This window comes from Musa acuminata, chromosome BXJ2-2, assembly GCF_036884655.1.
Source record: "Musa acuminata AAA Group cultivar baxijiao chromosome BXJ2-2, Cavendish_Baxijiao_AAA, whole genome shotgun sequence".
NCBI lineage: Eukaryota > Viridiplantae > Streptophyta > Magnoliopsida > Zingiberales > Musaceae > Musa > Musa acuminata.
In genome coordinates this window covers 23616161-23638812 of record NC_088339.1, presented here as the reverse complement: position 1 = coordinate 23638812, position 22652 = coordinate 23616161, and the positions used below count along the sequence as shown (strand labels likewise).

Below are 22652 nucleotides of genomic sequence, written 5' to 3'. Positions count from 1 at the left end.
AGGTAAGGTAGGAGGGCCAACTCGAACGGAAGCAACGAGGTCCGGAAGGAGCGACTGAACAAATGCCTAGTAGGAGGCATGCGGGAAACCAACTGCGCGCTATTTATAGGGAGGATCCCGCTAGTAGCGACCCTTCGTGTCATGGGGAGTGGGCGACAGCCCATTGGTGCCTTTCCCGCAAAGCACGTCGCATTAGGCAGGCCAAACGTCACCCCGCCATAAATGAGGCCTGACATGGCAGCCAAAGGGCGCGCGGAGTGAATGTCAAGGCACGGTCTTCTCGATTTCGACTCCCGAGAGCCGATGACTCCACACGAGGAATCATCCCCTAGGATCCCGCGCAGACGAAGTTGTACTTGGCCACCCGCGTTCACAGATTGCCGCATAACAGACTGCTGCTCCAAGTAGCTGCTCGGTCGTAGTCTGCCCGAGTCCACCTTTGCGCGGCCTGCCCACCTGAGCCGTGTCCCTCGGCCGCAGTCTGCCCGAGTCCACCTCTGCGCGACCTACCGCTTGAGCCATGCCCCTCGGTCGCAGTCTGCCCGCGGCCTGCCCGCCTGAGCCGTGTCCCTCGGTCGCAATATACCCGAGTCCACCTCTACGCGACCTACCCGCCTGAGCCGTGCCCCTCGGCCGTAGTCTGCCCGAGTCCACCTCTGTGCGGCCTGCCCGCCTAAGCCGTGCCCCTCGGCCGTAGTCTGCCCGAGCCCACCTCTGCGCGGTTTGCCGCCTGAGCCGTGCCCCTCAGCCACGGACTGCTTGAGTCCACCTCTGCGCGGCCTGCCTGTCTGAGCCGCATACCTCGGTCGCAATTGCATGATTCCTACACCTCGGCGCCACCTGCTTGCCCGAGTCTTCTACCTTGCTCAAGTCATACCCCACAGTCACACGTCGCATAGGATGACGGGCCAGCAATTGACCATCACGACCCTCTGGGAAACCTCCCCGGCACTGACCAGAGGGCAAACCGGTAGGAACAACCACTTAAAGCAGAAGCCACGCCTCGGACCCCCCTAGCAACAGTCGATGCATGGCTCCCTCTGGGGGGGAATGATGAGGGTAATAATAATGATAGGACACAAACTAACGTCATTTGCTCCCGGGTGACGTCTCCTAGGTCACGCAGACCGAGGAGTTGCGAGGGTCGCCTGCATCGGTCTGACTTGACAGGGCTTGGCCGAAGCAAACCAAAATGTCGACCGAGGCACGTCACCATCCTGCAGGAGTCTGGTCCTTCACACAACGCCAATGCCGGTGTCAGACGTTATCCTAGGTACGACCCTACTCCCTGCAAGCGGGCACATCAGGAAACAACGATCTTCCCTATAAAAACCCTCACGTTTGGAACGAAGAGGCAGGGAAGAAAATAAGAAAAACCCCCTAAGACTATCGACTAACTTGATCGTCGGAGAGGTCGGGCCGAGCTCTCCCGACCCGACCTATGTGCAGGGACGAAGACAGAGTGCCTCCCACCGAAGGCCCAGGCGAGGGGTCCCCTTCCGGAGAAAACAGTGACCCCGTCGCGATCGGACCACCGCGGTCGGCTACCTCAGCAGTCTCAAGGGTCGTTCAGGAAGATCTCTAATTATTCGGATCCGAACCCAATCGAATTGGCCCCGTGGCGACGGTGTAAAGACGTCGACACTAACACATGTAATACTTGTATCTGAACTCCTCTTCCATGCCACAAGCACAAGGTAGAGTAGCAACAGCTGAGCTTACTGCTTTGTTATGTACAGGACGACAGGATGACATAGCAGTAGGAATTAGATCGACGTGTTCCATATCGAGAGGTCGCAGAATCTGAAGGACAGGTCCCCAGCCGCGTCTTGGAGCTCGTCGCGCCCGGGAGATGCTGAGAGCGACGACGCGGCAGCAGAAGCTCCATCTGAAGCTCGGGGCACGATATATGGCGGCGACATTGGCGTCGGATGCTCGTCACTTTCGGCCTTGGTGGTAGTGACGTTGGTTTCCGACGTCTCCCACATAAGCAGGTGGAGCAGGATGGGCTTCAGAGCGTGGCGGTGCAGCGAGAGCTTCTGGCTGAGAGAGACGGTGTCGAAGCACCGAATGGCGCCCGACGTGGAGACTATCCATGGCAGAACCTTCTCGGTTCCCACCCTCGAGACCACTAACAGCTTCGATGCTGCCGCCGCCGCTTTGTAGAGCTTCTTGAGTCCTGATCGACCTGCAGCAACTCCGGTACCGTCGTCGTCTTCGACGGATGAGATGTGTATAAAGCCCTGTACCATGGAGAAGACACAGCGTGTGCTTTGGATCAAGTAGAACAATGGACAGAGCAAAAGCAGAAAGATGAAGACCGACCTCCTCGGTGCGGCTAATTGAGAAGCCCAGCTTGGTGTCGCCTTCCCGTGGCTCAATCTCGAACGCCATCTCACCCTCTGCGGGGGCGTACCAAAGCCTGACAGCCCTCACGACCCCGATGTCCACCCCGTGGTAGTCCTCGAATCCGTAGAGGCTGGCGTTTGCTACGTTGGAGAGGTCGGCCAATGATCCCATATTGACGGTGGTGGATGCTGTCTCTCCCGATATCTGCGACACGATGAAGAGGGGCTGAATGGCGTCGTTCGAGGCGATCACTGCGAAGCTGATGATGTTGGATTCGTTACGTACCTTTGTGAGGAGCGACTCGGTCTGGATGTGCATGAAGACGATGGGGACACCAGAGGCCTGAGAGGAGCCGAGCCATGCCTCGGCCCGAGCCAAGGTGTCCTCCACGGGGTCGTAGCTTGTGCTCGAGGGGTCGGACGCCTTGGGGAGGACGAGCAGGGATAGGAAGCAGCTGGAGCTGGGCGACGGCAGCGTCTCCTTTATCTTCTTCTCCCACGGGTACGACACGAACCCGTCATGGAGTTGCGCGTTGTTGAGCGCCCAGACCACCCTCGAGCTCCTTGAACCTTCGCACAGAAATGTCATTTCATTGGCTTTGTGAAGGAGAGGAGGAGAGGAGGCGTATGAGTAGTACCCTGGAAGGTGATGCAGTCGGACTCAGAACGGTCGACGAGTCGGACAGCGTGGCGGGGATCGCGGACGGAGCGGAGGACGTACTGTCGCCGGCCGGCCGCCGGGTGGGGCACCACGCGCGCGTGGAAGTCGAGGTAGGTGGCTTGCGGACCGCGGCGGGCGCGCACGACGACGGAGGTGTCGCCGCGCTTATACGCCGCGTGGAGCAGCTTCATGACCCAAGACCGCCCGCCCCGGAAGGGCGACCGAGCCGGCGGCTCAGCCCCGAAGGTGACCTCCTCCACGATGTCGCCCGTCTGCAGCGACACGGCCTCCCCTCCTTCGTCCCCATCCCCGGCGCCGCCGCTCCACTCCTCCGCCTTGCTGCTCCCCTCCATCACCTCGACGGCCACCACCGCCGTGCCCGTGCTCCTCCTGCTACCCGACCGATCCATCTACATCAGCTTCTGCCCCTCCCCCGTGTAATATACGTCCGATGGAACAGTGGAAGCATGGAGTACCCAAGGGCAGTTTTCGGCCTTGGGGTACGATCCTGCCTGGAAATCCTCGACCTCTTCTCTTAATTCTCCTCCCCCCTACTCGAGATCGGTGCTGAATAGAAAAGGCAATCTAGGAGAGGTAAGAAGGTATTTTTTTATGTGGTTTTCCGGGGAATTCTTCTCGGAGATCGAGAGGGAAGAAGGAGAATGAACTGGGAAACGAGGAAAAGGATTAGCAAGGAAAAAAGCAGCCAAAGATGTTACCTTTTTCCTGTGGAAACGATGAATGGACGGAATAAAATACTGCCAGGAATTACTGTACAAGAGGGAGAGACAATGGAAGAGGATGGAGGAGCAGCTGACTTCCTCTTGCCTTTGGTGTTGTATTGCGGACAAACTACGCTCTCCAGGACAAGGTGACACAGTCAACACCCGTGGATCTGCAACACCAAAAGGTTCCAAGGAGAAGACGGTATTAGCAGGGGAGCCATCACCGGGGTCCTCGTCGTGTGCCGTGTTGTGCGTGAGTGGAACAGCAGAGCCCGCCCGCTTCACACAAAGCAGCAGGTAGACGTGGAGAGCGTGGAAAAAGACCAATATCTACTGGGCCAGTTACGTATGCACGGGGAATTCTTTAGTCTCCAGACTGCTATTGTTCCTCTGCACGTCGGTGTCTCGGACGACAGCGAGGAACAGTAAGAGGAAACGACGAAATATGTTCACTTTGAATATTTATTTCTTGCAACCACATGAAATCCAACCGTTTCATACTTGCATCACCTACCATACGTTTCATCATGCCAGAATACACTAAGGGTTGTCCTATGATCTAAATTAGTCTTTGCTATTTATCTGTACAAAATTAAATTAAAAAAAGATATTGTTGGCTGAAGAAAACATGGCAAAAGTAATTGGGAAGAAGGATGTGAGTAAATCCTTTGAGTTCTGCAAATGTATGGCATCATCACATCCTATCAAAACTTGATATGATATTATATTTTATGCATGTGTATAGAAGAAAAGGTTACAATATGAAGACAAGGTTTTACAATCGAAGTCAAGACGGGCTTCACAGAGGTCATACAAAGAGCCACTAACCCATCCATCTTGAGAGAAGGCAGTCATCTAGAACAAAAGTCACTGTTTCCAATGGTAGCCGAAAACTGTCACGATATTATGGCTTCCCAAAAGTTCCAAGACATTATAGACAAGCCCGATCTACATTAGAACTCTTAACAATTACCAATATAAATCTTTGAGGTCATATCTCTGGACACTTGAATCATGTCAACAATCATTCACAAGACCATCCGAAAACCCAGATTAGATAGCTTCATGTGATTGCTGCTCTCGCAATATAAGCAGAGAGTAGACACTTTGGAGGGTCGATCATCCACCATACGAATGATGGTCTGAGCCAAGCAGAGCAGACATGGTGCAAAAGATCATAAAGATGGACAAGAGTTCATAATCTGGTAGGTCATAAACCAAATAATTACAGTATCTGCTAACTACATGCTCATGGATCACTTTTGTATCTCCTATTGATATGAAGATTCCTGCAGCGGAATACAAACAATAACAGCCAACAAATAGTTGAAAATATTAAACTAAAATAATAGATATGACAATCTAAAAGAACATGGTGGTGATAACACAAAAAGGCATTGTTCCTTCTTCCTGTATCTATAGCTTAAAAAGAATGTAAACCATGCAGACCTCTCTACAGGTCCATGGCCCAACCCCCTCAAGTTTCCTTCACTAACCAGTTGCACTGTTGCACTTGTATTGTGCCATAATACTTCTAATTTGAAAACATGGATATCATGCAAAGTATCAGAGATCAAGAATGATTCACCATAAGCATGTACATACCTGTGCTTGTGCGTCCATGATCATGCCACATAGGTTGAATTTACTTAAAGGTCACTCAAATTGTTCATCATACTTGGTACCAGCATAAAACACTGCTATGGCAGAAAAAAAGCACAGTAGATATATACAGCAAAGGGTATATAAACGCAAATCTCTAACACTTGAGCAATGCATCGTCAACTTACCAGCTCACCGACCTTCCCAATATCATTCCTCAATAGCTGCATTTTGAATCACAGAAACCAGATATAACTCTACGGACCATTCATATATCCTTGAGCATTATGCTACTGTGGAAGTGCAGAAAATTCTAAGGAAAAGATACATACAATCAAGAACCTATCATGCAGTGTCAAGAATGTCCACCACTAAAGAAATGTAACATGAAAGTCATGATATTATTCATGCACCACTATGGATTATATTACTGAGGGAATACGATATAAATCATCAAGTAATTGCAGAGACAATTATTCATGCACCATTAGTAATTCCTACAAGTTGAGGAATCTAATGTGAAGGTCAAATAGTAAAACAAGAAAAATAGCCACATCACAAGTTTAGAAATAATTTACCAAATCAGCACAAATAAAAGGTCACACTTATATGCAAACCTTTTCTAATCCATGAACTAGGGGCTGCAATTGTAACACCCCGGTTTAGTCTCACATCAAAAGTAGGCTAAAACTAATATTGACTTATAAGAACATAATACGTAAACTATTGTTAACTTTATCTTAAGCATTTTAAGTTAGTGGTTTGGGCTCAATGAAGTTAACAGATCAATCATCACATCAAGTTGGGTTGTGACAATTTATTGACATAAGAGCCAACTTAATATCAGGGCATAGTGAGGGGCTCGACATTGACATCAACCTTAACCACAGGGTTCGCTTTGGTGATGACATTCCTAGTTGTTTACGATAATCAAATGGGCAATCATCATGCTCATCAAAGCAGCAATCTGTAGCACAGAAAAGGTTCCCACGTCGACGGTCAGTCTAACGTTTCCTGCATGTTCTGCATCTATTTCCACCATATTTTGTGTTTGCTCCTTCAGGCCCACTCGATCTGCAGCATTTGGTGATTGTGAAGAAACAATTTTTAGCTTCAAAAGGTCACAACACCACGTATGCGTTACCAAACATCATTGGCTCTTTGCCACTGCCATTCACAAGATTGTTAATGTTGCAAGCTTGGACTGCTTCTGTTTCAGAATCATTCCCATGTGGCACTTGAAACATGTATTCATGGTTGCCTTGGTTCCAAAGAAGCCACAGTTATTGACGCAGAGGATTATGCCCTCCGTGGCTGGGCACCCAGCCTCATGTTGCTGCATTTTCAATTTATCTGCACCTCAATGTCCTCGAATCAAAACAAATCATAAGATCATTCGAGAACACCACCCCACAATCCAATTCTAAGCCTAAAACAGCTGTTCCAACCTCCGACACACATGATTCAGAGAATCGTAAACCAAAGTCACTATAACATAGATAAAGGATGGCACAGAAAGTACATCTCATGTCGGGTCCCTAATCTGAACCCTCAAAACGTTTACTCTTTAACTAAGACACCAGATCTAAAATGCCAGAATCACCAGAAAAGAATCGAGATGAAGAAAACGAATACCCGGATCAAGAACAAACACCAGCCTGCTCGAGTCGGATCTCAGCGGTGATCCCTCCCTCCCTCGCTCTCTCCCTCTCTCAACTTAATAAGCTCGGACGATGACAAACAATAAGAAAATAAAGGAGAAGATTAAAGAGGAAAGCTAAAGGATCAAATTGACGTCTTGCGGGAATCATTACCCAAAAAAAATTAGGAATTCAACGAATTCCACATACAACCAGTAAAAAAACCCTAACCTCGGCGCGGGCAGAAATCTCCTCCCAATCGCGAAATCGAATGAGACGATTTCTCGGAACGATCACACGGGGAAATGAACGGTGATCTAAGGTTGTCGCATATAACATGATATGAGCACACCTTGCAGTACGGATAAAGTCGCCGAGGGACATCGGCTGAGCGAGGCGCATAATTAAACGTGGATTGGGCCCCGCAGTTCGTTGACGTATACAAAGTACGGACGCATCCGTGATGGGCCAACTCAGGCCATCAAATTGGATTTTGGGCTCCCATCTTTCTTCGTCGTTTCTTGGAGGAATTGATTGGCCTTCTATCTAATGCATTGTCGTCCTCCAGCCTCATTCTTCTCAAGAGGACAGTTGGTGAATGACCTCTTCACCCACACCCTATTCATGGGGAACGTAGCTACATATAGAGCATGCATGCATGTCATGGGTGAGAAAGATCGGGGTTTCACCAAAACGCCAATCATCCCAAAAGCATTCACCGTCCTCTCGGGATCACATTCGGGGAAAAGAACCATCAATCGACATGTTCTTTAGTCCCCAGTGGTATGGGAGGTCAGTGAATACTCGGCATGGGGGTTTCCTTTCGCTCTTTCGGCAAAGAAGTGAATGATACCTACCACCATGCCTTCCATTCCTCCTCGGCACCGGATCCTTCTCCATGGCAGGAAACTGATCCCGACGTGAAGGAGGCAGACCATGATTGACGGCCAAGGCCTTTCATCAGCTGAAACCAGAAACCAACCCCAACTCCGTCAAGCTTTCTTGGGAAGGGGAGACTGACTCTCCTCTTCACCGCGTTCAAGCTGGATCGCGTGCACGCCATGTGCGCCGGCTCTCTTAGCTAGGGTTGCTGCATTCAGTCATGGGCACCGAGAAGAAGTAGATGCACCGGCGTTGGCATTGAAGGACCTACATATGTCTCTCTCAACGCGATGTGCTTCTGATCTCTGCTTGCTTGTTTATACCAAGAAGGCCACATGCCTTTCCTGCGTTGTGTTGCTGTAAGGATTTATTGCCCCCCAACTTGGGATCTTGAGCTGCTGCACTCCATTTTCTTGTCAATGCATCTAATGGAATCTAAGACATTATGGAATCATTATCTCAAGATCAGCTTTGACAAGTGGATATATATATATATGTTTGAATTGTGCTTCAAGATCTTGTTTTGATGCTTGTATATGGTCTGTGAGAAATGTAAACAATCATCAACAGATACGGATGGTTCAAATCAGAAGTCAAGCAAGTTGAAAGCCAACTGATGCATGAATACTAGTAGGCAAACGAAATATTTGGAAGGTTCTGTCAGCATTCTGTGTATCTTTTGTCCTTTGCATGGATAGGGAAAATCTTATAAATTGATATCTACATATCAAGGGAAAAAAGAGATTGTTGATATGCGTCAAAATTGTTTGTGTCGTAGTACAGAATATTCATTGTATTTTAGATCTGCATTCCTTATTATGGTGATTGGTTTTCCTTTTGTTCTCTAGTGATATTAGTCTATAATCTATATCTTCAGAATCTGAATTCATTTTCAATGGAAAAAGTAAGACTCAGACCACTTTACTGCGACTATATAAATCCAATTAATATCCTTTTATGATTTAATTCAATCGAGTTATTGGCTGTGATCCTGGAAAAGTTCCCTGGAATGTGTGTTTTCAGCTGACTGTATGATCACTGCAAGATACATTTCAATCATTATAATGAAAAAGAACAAAGGAATGGTCTCATATTGCTAAGAATTGGAAGTGTGGATAATATATATTTTGTTTTGTCTAACTTTTAGCTGTTCAATTTAAATGGTTTAAGTTGATGTTTAATCTCATCGGTTTGAGTATGACTCATGTGATCAAAAAGTTTCAGATGCCATCATAACCTTCCAAATCTATATCTATCTTGCTGATTGTTCTATCTGATCAAAACAATTTATTCTCTTCTGAACTATTGGTGAAAGTGGATCCACACTGCACATAGTTTTAGCTGTCCAAAGCGCATGTAATGTCATATTCACCGGTGATGGTGCTGTACAATCAGCTACCATGTTGTTCCAATAATTGCAGCTAAAAGTTCTTGCCAATCCCAGTCTGATAAGAAAAGAAGAATGAGAAAAAGCAGGAGAAGAAAGAGTTCTAAAGGTAATTAGCAAAGGAAGAGGAGTCCATCAATTGAAAACATAAAGATCAAACTACCATGTCAGTGAGTATTCTAAGAATCCAAAGAATGAACCATAAGACTAGTGTGGGAAAAGGAAAACTGGTGCAAGTGCCAAGAACACTAGGAATTTTTTGTTTGGACATCTGAAAGAACTGCAACACCTTCTTCTTTAAGGAGACAGTGCTGTCCCCATATGGTGGAATGTGCAGAGATGGGGAAGAATCACAAATGCATATAAGTGTGTGTGTGTATATATATATATATATATATATATATATATATATATATATATATATACACGCGAAGGATTCATGAGTGATGTACTGGACAAAGTTACACCAACACTCATCCTCCCTTGCAAGGTCCTGAAAATGACACAAAGATATGAAGAGTGTGGGGTTTGGAGGGGCCTTGGGGTGTCAAGAAGACAAGGGAAGGGGACAGTGAGATGAGGCGTCCCAACGCAGGCAATCATCTTGCATTTCTTCCCTTCCTCCTCTCTGTTCCATCTTGTCAACAGTTCTTGTGCCTGTCTCGCTTCATCATTTGGCTGGCTGCATGTGCCTGAAGAACAATGGGTCATCCACAGGGCAAGCATATGGTCAGATCCTTTGAGAGGTGTCAATTCTTGTCCACTTTCTTCATGCATGATAAAGGAGGAATCTCTTGTAATATTTCATGACATAAGAAAAAGAAAACTTCATATATAATTCTCAATCTCTTAGCAATGTATGCATAGTACTAATCCATAGTTCATGTTACACATTAATATTCTTAAACAAAATTGTATTTTCTTTTCGCCTTGTTACACAATCCAACAACAAAATACCAAAGTACTAAACATGGTTTCTAATTGGAAAAGGCCTTGTTCTTGTTTTAATGAATCCTAAACTCAGATCAAGAGTTTTTAGCTTTCATTCTTGTAAACCTTTTTGAGGATTCCAATCTGATTTGATAAACTTAAAATGCCAGAAGGAAGAGAGAGAACATTTTCTCCATCAACTGACTTGCCCAAATATTGTTGTGAGTTGTATCTGTAGAGAAGCCCACATATAATGTCATGATTTGATGATGATAATGATATTAATGCATTTAATTGAGTTTGCAAAGTATTAAAAAAATGTATAAACTATTGTAAGATTAGCTACATATATTTTATATTGATTATACATCACCTTTTAGTTTAACTTAGTACCATTTAATCTTACATCATTCACTAATTTTCTGATATATGGGAACAAATAATACATGACCAATCATCATAGCATAGACTGATCAAGCTTAGATTAAGTCACTTAGGTGGGCTCTCATGAACAGACATTAAACTACTCTAATAGTTCATACTCAGAGGGATGAACAGACTGAGGTTGACATGACATGCGGCAAGATGTCTTTTGTTGACTGTTTTCTCTTTCTCTGTGCTTGAGGTCAGAATCCAAAATTCCATCTTGTGCATTCATTCGACGGATTCCATTCCATCTCACTCATTCAATAACCCTCAACTATCTTATTGCATTGTTCATTGAGCCAAGGAAAAAAAAAATGCAAAGTGATTGCAGGATTTTGGAAAGCTTTTCCACCTGAGGATTCTGCTTTCGAGACTGCGACTTGGTTACACTTGCAGCAGAGAGCATGACTGGCAAATAGAGAAGGAGAATTAACAGGAGGAATGTATCTGCAACACATCAGGTACAGCCTCTGAATGCATAGGACAATAAATGCTTCTTCTGCTGCCTTAGAAGCTAAAGCCATGAGTTTTCTTCTGCGCACACCATACACCTCTTCATCTGATCATAGGCAAAGCATGTGGAGAGTAGCCAGAAAAGATGGTGATTTCTTTGCCTAAGAAATCATGACCAGAATTGCTTGTTACTTTTTAGGAGAAGAGATGGATAGGATTTCATCATTAATAATAACAATTTAAGAACGAGTGAGTTGCTTGGTTACAAGATCAAGCTGAGAAATTGAGTATAGGTAAGAGAAGAACAATCGAGAAGCAGATATTGGTCCACTCTTAGTCTAAACATTATCCAACCAGTTGATTTCATGATGATACTAGACATAGAGAAGTCGAGCACCGAAGGTTAGAGCAAATTGCCAAGGTTTCACCTAGCAAGATTTACAAGACACATGATCTTGTATTTAGTGTCTTGCATGGTCTTAACACTCACAAGGAAGAGAAAAGAGGAAGAGAGCTGATTGGAGACTACAGAAGCTCTTACATGTTCATGATCAAGCAAGGGATATCTACGTAGACTGCAACTCCGGTTCACGGTAGCTGATGACGATGGTTGGAGTCTTGCTCGATCTCAGACGACAGCTCGTCGTCCTCTTCGAGGCAGTCGATCCCGTAGGCGGAGTGCCCGCTCCCGAATGCTTTGATGTGGTCCTTGAGTGACCGCTTGTGCTTGAAGTCGGAGCCGCAAGTGCAGTACCACAGCTTGCCGCAGTTCTTCTCATGGGTTCGCCAGTCGCCTCGGACGGCGAAGGCCTTGCCGCACTTCCGGCACATGAAGGGCTTGATGCCGTGCTTCCTCTTGTAGTGAGTTTGCAGGGTTCTGAAGTCCTTCAGTGGCTTCGATCTCGGGTGGTCTATGTTGTTCCTGCAACCCGGAGCGCAGCAGTAGCACGGCAGCCGCAGCATCGCCGTCGGTTGGATGCCTCGCAGCGACTCTGGCCCTTTCCTGTACTGCGATCCATGCCCCCACATGTGCATCTTTCGTGGTGGCCATGCACAAAAGAAAGCAAGAGAGTTCAGCGGCCAAACAAGAAGAAACTGCGATCAAGTGGGTGGATACCCCGAGAGAGAGAGAGAGAGAGAGAGAGAGAGAGAGAGAGATCATGATGATGATGATGCATGCATGCATGCATTAATTGAAGCTCTCGAAGCTTGTGTTTCAAGGTCAGTGGGTGGATATTGGATTCAGGAGATGCAGAAGATGGAACTCCCATCTGAATAACCCCTGAAGCACTGAGACCTTTTCAGGATCCCTTCACAGCAGCCAAACGACAACCAAACAGACTCCAAAAGTGCTACATACGAAGCGTATGAGAGCATTTCCTCGTCTGTGTAGTTCCATCACATGAAAAGGAGAAAAGGTGCTCAATGTTTCGGATCAGGCACACATACGGCTTGATGTAAGAACTATTACCCCAGCAAAACTGAGAGAGCGAGCAAGAAAGCAAGCAAGAACGAAGAGGGAGGCGCCTTCCAACTCCAATTAGATCAACAAACAAAGAAGAGGTTATGGTATAGCCGACCTGCATGTTGTTGTATCTGTTGAAGGTCTTGCTGCAAACGGGGCAAGGGAACTGGGTAGGGCCTATGAGGATCTGAGAAGGAGTGGGAATCCAGTACTGTCCCCTCCTCAGCCTCCCTATCGCAGGATAACCTAAACCAACATCGTCACCGAGGTCATGATCTCTATCTTCTTCACGACCTTTCTCTTCATCTACTGAAGCGGAGAAGACCATGGAGCTGAGATCAGCTGCACTGGGACTTGGAAGGCCGATATGGAGGGCCACTGTCACAGCATCCTCCTCGTTCTCTCCGTCGTCCTGCGAGCCTTTCTTCTTCTCATCAGTAGCAGTTTCAGCATCCTCCTCCAAGAAGCTACAGGAGGCTTCCTCCTCCTCCTGGTGGTGGTGCGGTGTGGGGGCGAGGTTGAGGAGGGGAAGGGCTTCCCTCAGGGGAGGGGACGCGGGTGGGGGTGGTGGCAGTGGTGATGGGAGGTGAGAGGTGGCGTAGTTTGTGAAGTTGGTGAGGATGTTGTGCCGGGGAAGAGGGAGTGCAGAGAAGGAGGGGTGGGAGGTGAAGGGATGGCAATTGAAGAATCCTTGGAGAGAATTGGCGTAGGGATCTGCCATGGTTGAAGGATGCTTGCTTGGAGAGGGTGTGAACTGTGGATTGGAAACACACCTATTATAGACACATGCGTGGATGTATGAATGTGAGAGAGAGAGAGAGAGAGAGAGAGAGAGAGATGATGATGATGATGACGACCATGACTCATGTCAATCTCATATGAAATCATGAATACAATTGTTTTTGTTTAATGTGAAAACTATTGTTATTCACATAAAAATGTGACTGATAGGAGTGATGGTTTTAAGATTTACCTGAGAGCAGGAGCAGACTCATGCTCAGAGACTATTGGAGAACAAATACTCATGATAATAATAATAGTAGACATAATAGGAAGAATAATCACCAGATCAAGAAAACAACTGAGGTAAACAAAGAACAGAAGGGGAATGTAAAAAATGGAAAACAAGATGAGATATCAAAAATAAATGGTAGATTTTGGCATACATTTGGCTTTAGCTTTACTCTTTAGTCCTGCTTGCGCTTGATTGCACACATCAATTTGATCAAGGACAGATGAGACCTGGCATTTTGATGGGGATGAGGGTCCCCCATTGAAGTTGGTACATCAACATTTTGAGCAAAGGATTCTTGTCCAACAACAAGCAACTGAACAATTCAAAATAGAATCATTTTTTTTTATACAGCAATAAAATGTTTACACTTCTTTGGCTGAAAAAAAAAAACAGAAAAATAATTCAAACAATTGACCTATTAACTAAATAAGTTTAAATCGTCGACTTCAAATGTTAAGCCGAAGTTGATAGAAACAAACTCAATTAACTACAAAAATCAACCTAAATATCCATACATACACTTTTAACTTGAGACTAAAGATGTCGAGCTTTTGCTTTCTCTTTTCCTTTTGGTGGTGGAATTGGATAGCCACATGAACTACATGTAACTTTTCATGTCACATAAAGTGAAAATAACTCAAAGGTTTATTTGAACAGAGGCATGAATGGTACAATGTCTAAAGACCCTCCTCCTCTTCTTTCTTTGCTAGTAAACGGCTCATTCATCGGGCTTTCCCTTTCACAAAGGATTTGGCTTGAGTGCCCCCACTTCTCTCTTAATTTTCTTTCCTTTTCCTTTTGGCACTAGCAAAGCTCATTCAAAGTCCTGCCATGGGTTATAGTGGAGGGTCCAAAACCTGATAAGAGCACAGGAAACACTGAGTCATAGCATACATGCATTGCAAGTGTTGGCAACAGATTTTTGTGGCCATGGTATCATGCATAATAGACAATAAAACGATGATGGATTCCCATACCTGAACACAAACCAAAGTGGCCAACAGTACCAGAACACCTTTCCTTAACTCATCATCGTCATCTGAAGCAGTTTCTGCAGCTTGAGTAATCTCTGCATTCAACTTTTGCAGCCCAAAAGGATCAAGAGTAATATTCATGTAGTCTTCAAGGATAAAGATCAGGAGTTCCAAGAAATCACAAGCAAGCTGATGTTTATTATGAGACTTGAAATGGTACTAAAAAAGGATCAGTATATGCTACAATATAACATATTCACAATTACACAGTATTCCTGAGTGTAATTTCAAGCACTTGAAAAGTCAGGTTATCAAAAAGGAAATTTTTGGAGAAAACTATGATATCCTATATCATAGGCTTTAATTGGTCAAAATTCCAAGCCAAGAAAGACTCTGCTCGCCGTTTCCTCTGTATGTCAAACTTCTCTTTCAACTCGAGACCAAACAGTTCATGCCCATGTTGTGTCATAAGGTCTATAAGTTTGATGGCTTTTCCATACCCTAGATTCTCTAAACTTGCAGCCACATATGCCAGAAAGCCATGTAGCAAGTTGCTGTGCTGTTTGGAAAGCAAGATACCATTAAGCAAGGACAACCACAGACACACTAAAAGTGACAGACCTATGCAATGTGACAGATTCTTTTGAAGCAAACATGCAAGAACAGCTACTGGTGATATCCAACTCTTAAAGTGAAACCTCCTCGTATTTTTAACGTCAAATGCATACTCCAGGAAGATAGGCCCCAACGAGAAGTCCACATGAATACCAATCCCATAACCCGATCCATTGCCTGGTTTCGCCCTTCAGCTGGATCACCTGTGAAGGGCAGGAAAGTAAGACACCTGTATTAATTTTGTCATTTTACTTATGCACACTTAATGAAAATATCTTTATCTATTTAACATGTGACATGTTCCATCATTTGGAACTTAACCGACTCCTATTTTCCTTCAGTAAAAAAATAATAATGAGCAGGTTTTGGCCCTTGCTTGAATTTGCCTCCGAATATACTTTGCTTATGATGCATTACTGAATGTATATGCTTGAAATGTGAAAAAGCACGTATTAGTGGTCCATGCTACAAAGGAAGATATGATAAGAATGTCAAATTTTAACACAAGAACCTACACATGATGCTTTGGTTTAGATTTGTCTTGGGGTAACATAAACATCACTGAAAAGGCCTCTTTTCATTTTAGGAAAAAGGTTAAATTAAAATGAAATTCTAAGATATAAAGTACTAATTTCTTACAAACATATGGAAAATGTTTTTAGATGAGGTCAAAATGCATGCTCCCTAATTTTTTGCTGCAGATTAAGTTGACTACATCGTGGATTCCAGGCAAGCAGCTAGATGACTTGGGCAGACTTAGATCATTCTATGTCTACCTAATTCAAGAGCAATGCAAGCAGCAAAGTTGGTGTCTCAATTCTAAGACAGCAGGCACAAGCGAAAAAGGCTTCGGTAGTTCAAAATCCAAAGATAGCCCATCAAGGTTATTCATTTAATTCAAAAGTGTAACAGAAGCTGTAAACATTAAGTATTTAGGTTTACATGGAATTGGGAAAAAAAGTATGAATGATAAATATCTTAGAAGAGTAACATGTTATACATGAACTGCTTGTAACAGAGCAGACACAAGTCCTAAAGACAAAATCGGACCTAGTTATTTCAGAATTTTGTCAAAAAGAAATAACTAGTCTTTTGAATAAGATTTAGGTATAAATGATTTAAGCAGGTTTAATTCTAACCCATTTATACTTCCCCATTATTCTAATTCAGTTGGAAACTCACAACTATGGTGTAAGTCTGCAAGAACATTATAGAATGATTAAAACTCAAAACTCACCATTCCAAAGGAGATTTCTCAGCATCCAACTGCACATGAACAACCACAACTTATGCACCTTCTTCATAACCTGTGACACTGTTTGACCCACCAATAGCAAATGCTTCATGAGATGAAAAGTTACCAAACACACGGGCTCTGGAAACACTATGATTCACAAGAGCAGATTAGTCCAGAAAGAATTAGATCTTTATAAAAAAAATGCAAAACTAGATGTTTTTATAATTATGTCTTTGAGTTGCCAAGTATTTCATAATCCTGTTGTTTATTCTTTCTGATTCAAGGATAAATGTAAAAGATTTTGAAAAGAAGATGTTTGAAAAAATATATCGATAGAAGTTCATAAAAAAGATCTACAGACAGTCCATCTTAAGTACTGACAATTGAAGGCAATTCCCAATTGCATTAATAAAGTAGCCATATAAAAAATGAAGCTTATCGACCAGGAGTGTATTTCATTAGTGTTACTATAAAGATTAAAGATACAAGACAAGATTATCTTCCTTGTGAAGAAACTGCATAAAAGGTTTGCTCAAGTAAATGAAAAATTCAAGTTGTAACCCAAAAATAATTGCAAAGCAAGTTAAAATGCTACAACTCACATAAGTAGAAGAGAAGACAAACCCTTGTCCAAACTAGTACCCGCCAAAATGAAATATTTTGGCTCTCCACAGTCACAATGCAAAGAAAGCTCATATTCGTCTCATATCAATTACATTTTTCATGCCAACAGAACAACAAAGAAGTGATACCTAACCATAAGACATGCAGACCCAAGTTCATAGCCTTGTCTAGCATGAGCACTAACCTTGTTGAAACACAACCACTCAGGAAGGCAAGGAAGCTCTTGTTCCACATTGAGCACAAACTGCCAGTACAACGATGATAAAAGGTTAAATAAGAAAAAGGGAAATGTAGCATTTAACAGAAATAAATTTAAAAGCTAAGATAAAAGACATTGAGGAGATCTGATCACAGAATTTGTATAGACACTTTCCAACTTTGTAAATTGCATTTCATCATAACCGTTGCCACTGAAATTTTATTGCAAATAAAAAATGAAATTCTATATGATAATCTACATTATGTGCAACAAGTTGCAAAAAGTTGGCAGCAGGTTTGATGAGCATCGCACAGATAAATAGACAATCAATAACTTAACCGTGAGGGTGATTTTTGGTACATTTTCCAGATTATGATTGGAAAATCAAAGAGGTCAAGTTTGGTTCAAAAATATAGGATTCCTGAGCCAAAAAATAACACCACAGCAGCTACAAGAACAGAGAACTAATTGTTTGAAGCATACCAATGTACTGAAATACCTTTAGCCTCTGTGCTTAGCCATATAACACATTCTAAGTGAGTATTCTAGACAAAATATAAACCGTAATTACGCAGCTACTAAGATTTGTCACTTACACATCATAGCACGTACAAAAGGAACCATGCAACAATGCACAAAATGAGTTTCTTTGTATTCATCGATGCCCTCTATTTCTTTATTTCCGAACCCAAAATAACAATAATTAGCAATCAAGTTCGGATCTTTACCTGAAAGACCAATCGGATACCATCCCTAATGTCAAAGGCAACAGGCGACGCACAAAGAGAACAGCCGGTATGGATAATCCTGAGAACGTCCTCCTGAACCTCCCACACTGTGAGCACCGAATTCGGCCGGAGAACTTCAGCGCTCCGGTAGCGCGGTCCTCAGATCGGCCTGTTCCAGCGTCTCTCCCGGCAACTCGCTGATGAAACCCGCTCCTCCTCGTCCCTCCCGCGTAGGCCCGATGTTCTGCCCTAGCGAGCGAAGAGGAATCCTGATGGAGGAGGATACGAATTGAATGTCTGCGTTTCCAGCCATAAGTGAGACGAGGAGAGAGGGAAGGGCGAGCGGAGCCGAGACCCAAAACCTTGGGTTTCCGCCATGGCCGGCTTCTCTTGTTTCCGCGGTTCGAGGCCACAAAGACCCGTCTGTAGCCCTTCCGAACGGTTCTATTGAACCGGAAAATGTTGGGCCAACCGGTCCGGCTCGGAGCAATGAAATATACTTTTCTTTTTCTTTTCGTCTCTTTTACATATATATCCTTTAAGAAGTTTGAAAATCACGTAATTACCCATAAGACGAGCAACATCGTACAGTGATGTACAGAACTCTGTTCTGGAAGGGCTATATTGTAATTTTATTGAATGATAAAAGTAATTAGAAGAAAGCTTCTCTTTACTTCTCGAAAGTCGCCGGTTTTTCTCCGACCGGCCTCCGAGGTCCAGTTTCTTCCCTAAATCCCTCCCTCTCCTTCCGCATGTCTCAAGTTCCCGATTTCCTGGTGCAGATCCTCGCGTTTAGGACATATACGATGCATTTCCCCTAATTATTTTGTTGCTTTTTCACGGAATCATTCGAATCTAGGGATTTCTTGCAGGGATTTCGTTCCTGATGCTTTAGGATTTCCGCCGATGTTTGTTGCCCCACACTGAGAGAGAGAGAGAGAGAGAGAGAGAGAGAGAGAGAGGACATGAATAATCCGATGATGGGCGGCGGCTTGCTCCCTGGTTCGGCCACCGGGATCCTTGACCTTGACCCCTCCGTCAGTCAGTGCCACCACCACGCTCCCACCCACGCCCACGCCCACTCCCACATCCATCCGGTCTTCGGAGGAGGCCTCGACTCGGACCGCCAGATGGCCTCACTCTTTGTCCCCTCCTCCGTGGGCGCCGCGACAAGCGACGACGAGGACCACTTCCCTGCCGTCGCAGGCGAGGAGGACGGCCACGATCCCGACTCCCTGCCTGCTTCCGAGGCTGGCGGCAGCAAAAAGGCTTCGCCTTGGCACCGCATGAAGTGGACTGACGAAGTGGTGCGGCTGCTGATTTCAGTGGTGGCGTTCGTCGGTGATCACGACGACGGTAGTCTGGAGATCCTCAACGGATCAGTAGCGGCTCGGAGGAGGCACGGGGCCTCCCTCCAGAAGAAGGGAAAGTGGAAGACGGTGTCGAAGTTAATGCTGGAGAAGGGCTGCTATGTTTCGCCCCAGCAGTGCGAGGACAAGTTCAATGACCTCAACAAGCGATACAAGCGGCTCAACGAGATCCTTGGACGAGGGACATCCTGTCAGGTGGTCGAGAATCCTCACCTTTTGGATTCAATGTCTCATATCTCTCCGAAGGCTAAGGAAGACGTGAGGAAGATCTTAAGCTCCAAACACCTCTTTTACCGGGAAATGTGCGCATATCACAATGGGCAGAGGATACCGAATTGCCATGATATCGATTTGCAGGTCTGTGATGTCCCAAAAGTCGCTATTTCCAAGGATGGTGATGGTCATGCAAACGATGAAGATGGAGATGATGAAAAGGATGGTGATGATGGGGATCATGATGACAGGAGCGATGAAATGGGCAACAAGGGTTTAGAGAGCTTCAGGGCCGAGATGGATGCGGTGCTTCATGACACAACAAAGTCACCATGGGAACAGAGGCAGTGGTTTAAAGGACGTGCATTGCAGCTTGAAGAGGAAAGGGTGGAGATTGAGGCTGAAGCACTGGAACTGGAGAAGCGACACTTCAAGTGGCAGAGATTCCGTGGCAAGAAGGATAGGGAGCTCGAGAGGCTGATGCTGGAGAATGAGAGATTGAAATTGGAAAATGAGCGCATGGCATTGCAAGTGAGGCAGAAGGAGCTGGAGCTGGATATCCTGAGATCCATGGACAGGGAGCAAGACATCCAAAGGAACTAGCTACAGCAACGTAAGATACTATCCTGTTCAGTAAGCATTTGCATTTGTAGGTTGTTAATAGTCTTCTTTTACTTTCTTGTGTTTAGGTACCATCGGTAGATCTTATTTCCTTTGGCTGTTGTATTGACACTGCAAACCCTTTTTCTCATTCATGAACTTTATCTCTTGATCTGTAGCAAAAATCACATAGAGAGATCACCTAAACTCTGAATTATATATTTTTGTATTTGGAAATTGTGGATTATCTTTTCTCATGCTAAACAACTGGCAGAGTCAGCATTTTGGTCCAGAGGTGAAACAGTATGTATAGCTAATAATCATTTGTTGCATGTTATTATCTTATGTCTGCTATAAAAATGTTACTGAAAGGAGAACCTTGGATGGCCTGACACTAATCTGAGCTTTTGCTTTTGATTTATTATATGGGATTCACTAAATACAACTTGTGCTCTATGCTCTACTTCTTCTCTGTCTATCGCTTCTTGATGAGAACTGATTTTGACCAAACATCATAGTAAATTGTTGTTTTTGTTGTTTTGTAATGAACTTTGCATTGTAATTTAGCACCTATGTTTTCTGCCAACTATGATGTTCACTATGTTGAGTTGATAGCCAGACATGATTTATCATGGATCAGAAGTTAGTTAGAAAGGAGACACTTGCTATCAGTCATTCTGAGTTTGAGAATTAACATATGTTTGTGCATCAGATGAGATGCAAATTAGTGAACTTATGATGAGATTTGTTGTAACCGATCTCTTTTCTTTTCAGTGCAAGCTTTTGTCTTAATTGAGAACTCAGTGAAATGGACTATTATACTTTTTCAGTTACAGCGACAGCAATAGGTCTTCAAATGTTGTGCCCGGCCTATGAACCTGCTCTAAATCTTTCAGTTTTCATGAAGAGACATGTTCCTTGATGTTTTATATTGTTTGCTTAATGTCGATTGCAGAAGATGGCGCCAAATACTGTGTTTTTTTATCGTTCTCTAGGTGGTTAGATTTCTGTAGGACCAAGTAGTCAATGCTTGGGAAAGCTTCTAAATTCTTGAGGCACCTGCATATTTCCTTGTTAAATATGCCTATCAATCTAAAAGGTGTTTGGAGAAACATGTTCCTTTCTAAAGGTCAGTCACCTCCTTCAGAAATCTGATCCCAGTAGCTATAGTTTTCAAGAGCAAACAAGAATGGTTGTGACCTAACTGAAGAATCAATCCTCCTTTGTTAAAAGAGGTTTTCTGTATTGAATGAACCATCTGAGTAACATCATGGTTCATCAATGAGATAAAATGAAACATGGGATGCAATATATGCATGATAGCTTGTGAATCAGATGTGTAGTTGTTACAGGTAGTTTTGAAATTAGAAGGTTGCTGCAGACCTGTTGGCTATTCACTCTGCAACCACTCAATTCTGGCTGTGGATGAGTGTGCTATGAGGATCCTTAGAGACTGGATACAAGAGTAGTTGTATCCCTGAGTTTTCTTCCATTTGTGAGTGTCAAGTTTGTAGTTGCGGTATTTTCCGACATATGAGGTTGATAATGGAACATATTTCCTTTGTTAATTACCTCCTCTCTCTCTCTCTCTCTTAATAATTTAATTAAGGATTTCGTATTTTATAATATTCGGTGATGACAATTATTTGGAATATTATGGGCTTTATTATTATTGGATAATTCTAATTCATAGTTATGAGATGATAAACTAAAAGAAAAGGTTTATATTGTGAATTTGGAATGAATGCAGAATGCCAAAAGAAATTTTTGGGAAAAAAGCTACTCCCAAAATAGTATGGTTCAAATATTTAAGTTATGTTAAAAATGATGGTTGTACAAATGCAGAAAATTAATATCAAGAGAAAATAGATGGCCCAAATAATGGTTGATGCTTAGGATATGGATATGTAGGATTCAATAGTCTCTAAATAATTAAGCCTTTTATTTCTTGACTAAAATATATTTATTGGTTTCCTAAATTACTTTGTAAAGATGGATTTTAAGTACTAACGATATGGATTTTCTCAGTGTGAGTGAGATAGGCAGTGGTGAAGAGTTTGGTTCAGCAGCCTCCTCCTCCTCACCGCCACGATGCGGTGTTTGGTGACATGGTAACAGCGAGACCTCGGGGCGACGAGGTGGAGATGGGTGTGGGCCGCCGCATGTTGGACGCGCTCTCGGCGATGCTCTCCTCAATGCAGTGCCTCGCGTGCTGCGCCGGCGACGGAGCCGATGCGGTGTGGAGGCCGGACGTCGTGGAGCTCGTCGTACGTGAGAGCATGCCGTATGCTTGCTTTATATGGCATGGTGTGGTAGAACACGTTGCATGAGTTGCCACTTCTTCCTGTAGCAGGCATGGTATCCAACACTCGAGATAGGTCATCCCTGTTCCGTGGACTCGATGGAGATCATGCTAAAGCTTCGTTGATGGTTCCTGCAATATCTTTTCTTTGGACTTGCTTTGCCTTAATTTTGCTACAGATTCATCCTTTCTCTCCCTGCTTCTTCTGATCATGGTTTGAGTGCTTCAAGGAATCGATTGCGGCATCTTTTAGGCC

General features: G+C 44.2%; 3 protein-coding genes and 1 long non-coding RNA gene across 13 annotated transcripts; 1 reads left to right on the top strand and 3 right to left on the bottom strand.

The window, feature by feature from the left end:
- Positions 1-1698: 1698 nt before the first annotated feature.
- LOC135582648 (uncharacterized) lies at positions 1699-7287 on the bottom strand. 8 transcript variants are annotated; one of them, XM_065095553.1, is made up of 8 exons: positions 7208-7287; positions 5525-5560; positions 5340-5431; positions 3729-3904; positions 2987-3576; positions 2635-2918; positions 2326-2553; positions 1699-2243 (listed from the first exon to the last, which is right to left on the bottom strand). In XM_065095553.1, exons 5-8 carry the CDS (start codon positions 3417-3419, stop codon positions 1767-1769), a joined length of 1422 nt encoding a protein of 473 aa, XP_064951625.1. In that variant the 5' UTR covers positions 3420-3576; positions 3729-3904; positions 5340-5431; positions 5525-5560; positions 7208-7287; the 3' UTR covers positions 1699-1766. The 8 variants fall into 8 exon arrangements, with proteins under 8 accessions (XP_064951625.1, XP_064951622.1, XP_064951619.1 ...); XM_065095550.1 differs by lacking the exon at positions 7208-7287 and adding an exon at positions 6972-7200 and having other exon boundaries at positions 5340-5434; positions 5525-5649; XM_065095547.1 differs by lacking the exon at positions 7208-7287 and adding an exon at positions 6972-7200 and having other exon boundaries at positions 5525-5649.
- Positions 7288-11385: 4098 nt separating this feature from the next.
- On the bottom strand, positions 11386-13253 carry LOC103974837 (zinc finger protein WIP2-like). Its single transcript, XM_009389724.3, has 2 exons — positions 12635-13253; positions 11386-12089 (listed from the first exon to the last, which is right to left on the bottom strand). The coding sequence occupies exons 1-2, from the start codon at positions 13238-13240 to the stop codon at positions 11643-11645; spliced, it is 1053 nt and encodes a 350-aa protein (XP_009387999.2). The 5' UTR covers positions 13241-13253; the 3' UTR covers positions 11386-11642.
- Positions 13254-14161: 908 nt separating this feature from the next.
- Positions 14162-18325, bottom strand: LOC135605446 (uncharacterized). The gene is made up of 5 exons (XR_010484444.1): positions 17912-18325; positions 17169-17228; positions 16361-16438; positions 14512-15326; positions 14162-14391 (listed from the first exon to the last, which is right to left on the bottom strand). It is a non-coding gene; the product is annotated as an uncharacterized LOC135605446 (long non-coding RNA).
- A 251-nt stretch (positions 18326-18576) lies between these two features.
- Positions 18577-22555, top strand: LOC103974835 (uncharacterized). Of its 3 annotated transcripts, none has more exons than XM_018821936.2 (2): positions 18577-20107; positions 22123-22555. In XM_018821936.2, the coding sequence occupies exon 1, from the start codon at positions 18877-18879 to the stop codon at positions 20095-20097; it is 1221 nt and encodes a 406-aa protein (XP_018677481.2). In that variant the 5' UTR covers positions 18577-18876; the 3' UTR covers positions 20098-20107; positions 22123-22555. The 3 variants fall into 3 exon arrangements, with proteins under 3 accessions (XP_018677481.2, XP_018677482.2, XP_009387998.2); XM_018821937.2 differs by lacking the exon at positions 22123-22555 and adding an exon at positions 20869-21480; XM_009389723.3 differs by lacking the exon at positions 22123-22555 and adding an exon at positions 20184-20351.
- The last annotated feature ends 97 nt before the right edge of the window (positions 22556-22652 follow it).